Below are 7,514 nucleotides of genomic sequence, written 5' to 3'. Positions count from 1 at the left end.
ATGCCTAATTCCAGGTAAAATCCAATGACATGGGAAAGCAACACTAGTATGTGAGATGCCCCTATGGTGGGCTTACAGGACGATTCACCTGGCTAGGGAAATCACCATGTACCCAAGCTCTAACACGGTAGGCAGCGTGCACCCTCCAGCCTGCATCACTGCCTCCTCTCCGCAGAGATTCTGGCTGCGAGTGGGGAGCAGCTCTACACCAGTAAAAGAGAGGGGTGGGACAGCGCAGTTTAAACACTGGCAGGGTTTAGCAAACAATACTCCACAAGCAGGAGAATTTGAACGGATGAAAGGTAATTACCCCTGGTAATTAAGGCAACCATAACAAAAGCGTCATACACTTGCATGAAAATTTTCATACAACGTCTAACTCACCTACCCAAACAGGCTCCACAGATAAACGAGTGTGTTTTAAAATGCAGCTTTAGCTTTCCTTTGCAGATTTATCTCTAAGGTGATGCCCCAGCCTGGCTTTCATTTATAATGTCAGAAGTATACTGCCAAATGCAGTGCTTCTAGTTTAGTCTCTCCTCTGTTACACTCATTGACTAAAACCAGCTGCTGCTTCTTCATCTCCTTATTTATAGCTGGAGCCACCCGAACCTCCAGGTAACTGTGGGACAAGGAAGATGAATTTGCAGCTCATTAGATAGGACCCCCAGAAAAAACCCCCACCTATTTATAATAGACTCATTTCTTGTAAGCAGTAAACCAGCATGGATTAAAACCCCACCCTACTACACAGCGTTATAGGTTATCCAATGTTGCACACCGGTGAAGTACTGCAAGCTAAGTTCTCCAGACAAGATCATCTTTGCTCTCTGTAATGCAGAAGCCCATCTCCACAGCAGTTACACTAGACATGAAATTGCCCTTCCTCACCTTCCTATACTGTAGTAATTTCTGCAACTAAAATCTTTTCACAGATGTATTACCTCTCAATTGCAGATCCCAATTTCATTCCGGTGCCAGGAAGTCAAACTGAAGGGCTGGAAGAAGAATTCTCAAACCACAGTATGTGCTTGAAGTTACTCTGCTTGCCATTCTTTTACCTCTCAGTCACTAATCAGAAAAAGAGATGGAGTTTTTAGCTGCTATTTTAACATGATAAGCTATGGAGACTAGCTCTAGTGAAAGCACTGTTTGAGAAAGCTTTAGCACAACTACCTTTCATGTATTGGCTTAAATGGGGGCTTTTGCTGTAACAGTACGTGAATGCTCTAGAAAAAGCAGCCAAAAGTTTCAAAGTTGTACGCTGGCTGGTGACCAGTGGTACCCAGCGAGAATGTCAGCTGGTGCGGAGCGTTCAAGCTTTCGACAGCATGGATGCTTACCTCCTAGCTCTGCTGTGTGGATTCACAGGGAAGCACACCATGCTCACAAGTCTTAACAGGAAAAAAAATCAAGTCAAAAGGCTACTTCAGAGCAGCTACCCAGTAGCTTTGAGAATATTATGATGATAATATTGAGAATAATATCTCAATATTATTATCAATATTATTATATTGAGAATATATTGAGAATATTATGATAATATTATTATTAATAAATCTACTTATTATTATAAGTAGGCTTGTATCTCAGGCACTCCATCCTGACAACCTAAGGATCCAAGAAGGACCCTTTCCTCACCCTCTGTGAAACGGTGTGGCTTGCAGTGCTATCAAATACCTTCTAGCAACCGGCTCTTCATTACAGCCCTGAAAGACAGTCATCTTTACATTAGTTCTCAGCACTGAATGAATAAGCAGTTGCTTTACAGGACTTAAGCTTAGAAAGCCTTGGACTGAAAGGTCAAAGTTAACCCTGGAGGGTAAGAGGCCCCCAGGATGGCACTGTTTGGATATACCAGTTTCTGCAACTCTCAGTGTACACTCTGAAACCTATAGCTCCGATTAGCAGGTGTTTATTTACAGCAACGGCAGTTAAAGGGGGCCCTCAGCAACAAGCTATCTATGCCTCTGATTCCTTAGTGAAGCACCTCAACTGCTTTTTCACCCTCTCCTTTTATGAACTCAATTGGCTTGAAAGGAGTCATTATTCCAGAACATTTTTATGGCCTGGGGAGGTTTTAAGTGACGACTGTTTTCCTGCCACCATGGCTAGTGCGTGGCTGAAGTTCTGTTAATATTAAAATATATTTGGTTTTCAACACTGTTGAAAAAAATCCTTGCAAAGAAACGGCGTGTTTAGGTGCTATAAATCAACAACTCCCCCTAAATGGAAGTACAAAAATTTCAGAGCAGAAAGTACACCGGTGTCCTCAGGGCTCACAGGTCTTGTAAGAACACCCGTCACCTGGTCGCTGCACTCCGTTGCATGACTTTGTTTTTCTGAATCTTGTGATTAGTGTCAACACCAGTGGATGCAAGAGAAATGTTGGAAGTCATTCAAAATCATGAGGCATTACTGGATGATCTTCAAAGTGATATTCATCAAGCAGTCAGCAACTTAGGTGACTTACAGAGAATATTTGAAACCAACGGTACGAGCATGGTGTTAGAAGTGAACCAGAGCAATTCAGGTGAGAGGTCTGACACAGAATTATCAGTCTGACAACAGGCCCTGCAAAACCACGCAGATCACACTGAAAATCTGAAAACAAAAATACCCTGATATTCCTTGGTCTGCTGCTTGTTTCTAAAGAGGGCAAAAATGGACGTAAGTCCAATAAAAATGAATGAGCCAAATTCAAGAGTAACTTGAAGTGGGAAATGAGATAGAAGGGAGATTCCTTAGCACTTTGCTGGAATTTAAGAATATGCTTTAACCACAGAATAGAGAGGCTGCTTATAGTTATTTGTTAGCTTGCTACTCTGCTTCTACAGGTTTTCTTCTATGGGGATGCAGAGTTTAGGTTTGAGCTTTGTTCTTTTTTTCCTATTCATGTGGTATACTCTGATGTACTAAATATATCAGACTGCTGTATGTATCAAAAGGCAACATTCGACCCTTCTCTGAAACATTATTCCTGCCCTATATTACAGTGGATAACAAAGAGCTATGGAATTTGACCTACTAATGCGAGCCATTAGCTCACAGAAACATTTTCTAATGATACAGAACTACTGTTCTCAGTGAACGTCAAGGCTTCCAGTTCAAATGTTAATGTTAAAAATCAAGCCGTGGAATAATTCATACCTAGTATGGATACTTCACAGATTTTAAGTTATTTAGTCCTGGCCTTGAATACACAGCTATTAACATGTTGTGTAACTTTGTGAAGTGGTACACTGCAGAAAGCATCAGAAAAAGAATGTGAGACAGTCAAATAAGCAAGACCCCACCAACTAAGAACTGTTGTGAAAATGTGCAGTTAAGCCACTCATGAAACTGCTTGTCCACAGGTTTCAAAATGCAGTATTTTTATGACTTAAATGAGGCAGTCAATACAGACTGAAGTTATTGCCTGCAGACACAAGGACAAGGTGGTTTGCAGCAGTCTTGATTTGTAACTGTAAAAATTTAGCCTGTGCTCAGATGTGGGGGAGTAAGATGGCAGTTATTGTAGAAAAACAGGCAGTTGAGTTACACTGGTCAGATTAAGATGCTTTCCTAAAGCAGAATTTATTTATTTATTTACTACTATGTTAACAGATCTACAGGAAAGGCTTCTGCAGCAAGTTTTGTTTCCCCATGTGGAGAATTTTCTAAGGAAACATTTTAACCCAATGTGGGCAAGCTTCAACCGAAGCTTGCAGAACCTCTCGAACATGGTAAGAAACCTGTCCCATGACGTGGAAAACAACAAGCAAAGCATAGAAAGACTCCAAGAGAGCTCTGTGCCCAGGAAGGAATTCCAGGAGCTGGGAACTAAGTTTGAATCAAAAGTCCAGGAAAACGTAGTGAAAGTCGATCAGGTGAAAAGAGATATAGAGAATCAATTGCAAATGCAACAGGCCAGCATTCGCTATAATCTCACCATGATCAAGGCAGATACTGACACAAAGCTCAAGAAGTTCCACAAGGTACAGCAATCTCATTTCTTAGCTTTGAACAACAGCATAGCAAATGTGAAACAAGAGCAACACAACCTTGAAAATAAATTTGAGACTTTGAAAAAAAATTTAACAGAACTGTCCTCACATCATGGTCCCAAGGATGAAAATACTCAGTTAGCCATCAGACAAATAAACGATATTTTGGGAGGGCATACAAAGCAGCTGAAAGAACTTTACATGGAGTCAGATGTGGCCTTTCAGAATATTGAAGTTTTAGAGAGGTGGTTTAAGGAGTTAAAAAAAAATATCTCAAAGTACAGGTCAGAAGATCTTACAGTAACTTTAATGGAAAAATCCCTTCTTATGGAAGAAAACAAAGCAGCAATGGAAAGGCAGATGGCAGAGCTCAACTACACTCTCTCAAATCTTCGGGAAAACTATTCAGATCTGCTGAGGTACATGGAGGAATGTAATTGCCAGAAAATACCTTCTGATGCTGATGTACTGGAGGAAGATTTGAAGAATATCACATACTCCCTTGAGGGCACCCAATCAAGCTTAAAGGATATGAAGCACTTGGAGTCAGTTTTCAGAGAGCTCTTGAGGAATGAAATCGAAGAGCTCACCTCAGCTTTTCCATCTATCCATCAGTCCCTTAATCTCCGTCAAGAAGAGAACAGACAGCTTCAGTCACAGGTTATGGCTTTTTCAGACGACATAGGCTTCTTGAAGAAGAAAGATGAAGAAATCCATAGACACATCAGGTATCTCAACAGTTCCTTTGGGTCTCTCTTGGAAGATGCCATGCGGCATGAAGCAGCACTGGAGGCTTTACTGGGAGAAGAATTTATGGAAGTCTTGTTTGAAGAAAATCCTAGCATCCTAATAACGTCAGTGTTTCAGCTGCAAGAATCTCTCAGACATATCTCAGACAAGCTTCAAAACCAAAATGTGACTTTAGAATCTCTTATGAAGAGACTCCATCTCTCAGAGAGAGGACAACAAAATCATCAGGATGCCCGTACACCTCCTAAGCATCCCAAAGAAGAAACGCAAACATCCTCTACTCTAGATGAAGTCAGCAGTCAACGCAGCATCGTAGAACACATGGAACCTAACTATGAGGCTGCCAAAGATGACTCCTTGGATAGCTCAGCTTACAATGATATCATGACTTTGAAGAATGACATCAAACACCTGAGCCTGGCAATCAAGAGGGCCGAATCCAGAAGTGACATCAATCGCTGCTGCAATCATACAATAGCAAACGTAATCGAGCCGCTCAACATCTCTGTGGAAGTTCTCTCCGCGGATTTAGCCACCATCAAGCAGAAGCTGGAGGAACACCTGCTGATTTTTAAAAAGTTATTCGGAAGCAATGAAGAACTAGTCGTCTCAAATGTAAGTCTGGACGTAACAAAGATTCAGTCAATGCTGACTAGGAAAGTGAGAAGGCAGCACAAAGGTCAGGATAAGCAAAGAGACAAGAGAAAGCCTGAGAAGCACCGAGAAAATATGCAGACAATAAGTGGAAGAAATACAGTGCAGACAGAACTTTTGGAAAAAGGTGGGTTCTTTTCTTTTACTTGCTCACGTGCAGGCCTAGCTTCTTTCCGGACCCTGCTGAAGTTCCACACACACAGAGAGCATATGAACTGTGAGACCTGTCAGACATCTTGTGGGATGCTGCAGGGAGAAATTCTGACATCATTTACATCTTCCCCCACCCTCAAAATCAGCAGTTTGAGTGAAAATCAAGTTGATACACTGCTGCACTTTGCTTGAAGCCAATAAAATTACACTCACTACAGGTGGTGGGGAACAGGCCTTGAACTAACTTAACTGTAGATGTTTAGAACACATATTTTGTTCGTAGATGCTCCTGTTAATGTAGCAGCAGTTTTGTCTTTTGAAGCTGATGGAGAGTGCTGGCTTCCTGATCTTGCTTCTTTGTCCTCTGTTATTTGAGTCTGGAAGGAGCGTACTCAAACCACCAAATCCTTCCTAATGTGCACAGAAACATTAACGGCCGTAATTTGCATAAGTGGATCAGGGAGGGCTGACTAGGTTGCACACTCTCTCTTATGGCTAAGCTTCAGAGACAAGTTTTTGGATTATACTTCACTGTGACTGCCCAGTTCCCTTTCCCTGCAAACATGTGGCCATAAGCACCCGGTAGTTACAACCACCACAGAACTATTTGATTTAATCCCAGACACACTGTCATTTCAAGCATTTAGCTCTATAACGGAGCAGACAGAAATCAGGCATGACAGGGCTTGACCCAATCTCCCACCCTGACGATCCTGGGTACAAGAGTGCTCACTGCTAACATCCCGTTCCTCTTTCTTTTTCAGACTCACTGGTGGCATTCCATGTGGGATTCTCAGAAAGAAAGGATAAAGAAAAGACTCTGAGGTTTAATGAAACTTACCTCAATTATGGAAACAGCTATTTCCCTGAACACGGCTACTTCAAAGCACCGCATAAAGGTGTCTACCTGTTTGTCATCTCCGTGGAGTTTAGCACAGGACCAGCATTAGGACAACTCTCCTTTAGCCGTGGGTACAAAAGAACTCTGTCGAGTAGCCAGAGGAGAACACCAAATGGAAACACCATGACTACTTTTGCTATGGCAGAAATGGAGAAGGGGGAGAGAGTATGCTTTGAATTGCTGCAGGGCTCTGTAGTGAAACGGAGTCCCCCTGGGACAACAATGGGTGGATTTCTACTATTTAAAACTTGAACAGGGACATTTTGTTTTATTGATGTCCTTCCATAGATGCAATGGATCCATTCACTATTGCTTCATCTGTGATGTATTCAATCCTACTGCATGTGTTTAAACATAGCACTACCCTAGATTTGTCTTCATGCTTCTTTTCTGGAAGTGTTTGGCTTTTGATTAGTTGCTTATGAGCAGCAATGGGATTTTCTTTCAAGTGATAAGCTAACGGTTTGGACTCCAAATGTATCAGCACACACGCCCAAATCCTCCTTCCACTGTGACAACTGCACATCATTAGAAAAAAAGCTCTGTGGGACTTCCCTCACAACACAAATAACTTCTCCCTTCCCCTCCCATGACAAACACCTCCACCACTGGCAAGGAAAAGATTTTAGGTAGCAATGTATGTATCAACTCTCGTATTTTGTGAATAGTAGCTTAAAACCAAGAAGCCAGGATAATTTTAGCTTTTAGTGCTCTGTGGACCACAGGCAGCCACACACTGCCTTGGAAACTTCTGCATCTCACTCCAATTCAGTATTTCAGTCTGTGCACAGTATGAACACTAGAAGATCAAACCCAGTAAGACGCACCCTCTCCTAATATTTGTAAGTAAGGATCTTAGAAACGGCCCAGACCTTTTGCTTCTGGGCCTGTCTTGTACTTCAACTACACTGCAAAAATTTAATAGTAACATAATATTGTTAAGATGAATTACATCTACATTTAGACATTAGGAAAGTGTCAACAACATTCCAAAAATACTGGTGAAAATTCAGGTTTATTTCTAAAGATAAAACAGAAGAATATAATGAATTCAGCCGGGAGTTCAGCAT

The 7,514-nt window shown here is 41.6% G+C and overlaps 1 protein-coding gene across 1 annotated transcript in view; it reads left to right on the top strand.

The window, feature by feature from the left end:
• MMRN2 (multimerin 2) overlaps positions 1-6,810 on the top strand; it is a 19,308-nt gene extending 12,498 nt beyond the window's left edge. Inside the window, exons 4-7 of the mRNA XM_010156777.1 lie at positions 958-1,023; positions 2,360-2,533; positions 3,607-5,517; positions 6,308-6,810. Of these exons, the coding sequence (XP_010155079.1) occupies positions 958-1,023; positions 2,360-2,533; positions 3,607-5,517; positions 6,308-6,696 (2,540 nt within the window). The 3' untranslated portion in view covers positions 6,697-6,810. The remainder of the gene's footprint in view (positions 1-957; positions 1,024-2,359; positions 2,534-3,606; positions 5,518-6,307) is intronic.
• The last annotated feature ends 704 nt before the right edge of the window (positions 6,811-7,514 follow it).

This window comes from Eurypyga helias, unplaced genomic scaffold, assembly GCF_000690775.1.
Source record: "Eurypyga helias isolate BGI_N326 unplaced genomic scaffold, ASM69077v1 scaffold32538, whole genome shotgun sequence".
NCBI classification, from domain to species: domain Eukaryota; kingdom Metazoa; phylum Chordata; class Aves; order Eurypygiformes; family Eurypygidae; genus Eurypyga; species Eurypyga helias.
Note: the sequence above shows the minus strand (reverse complement) of the source record. Positions and strands in the feature narration are given on the sequence as shown.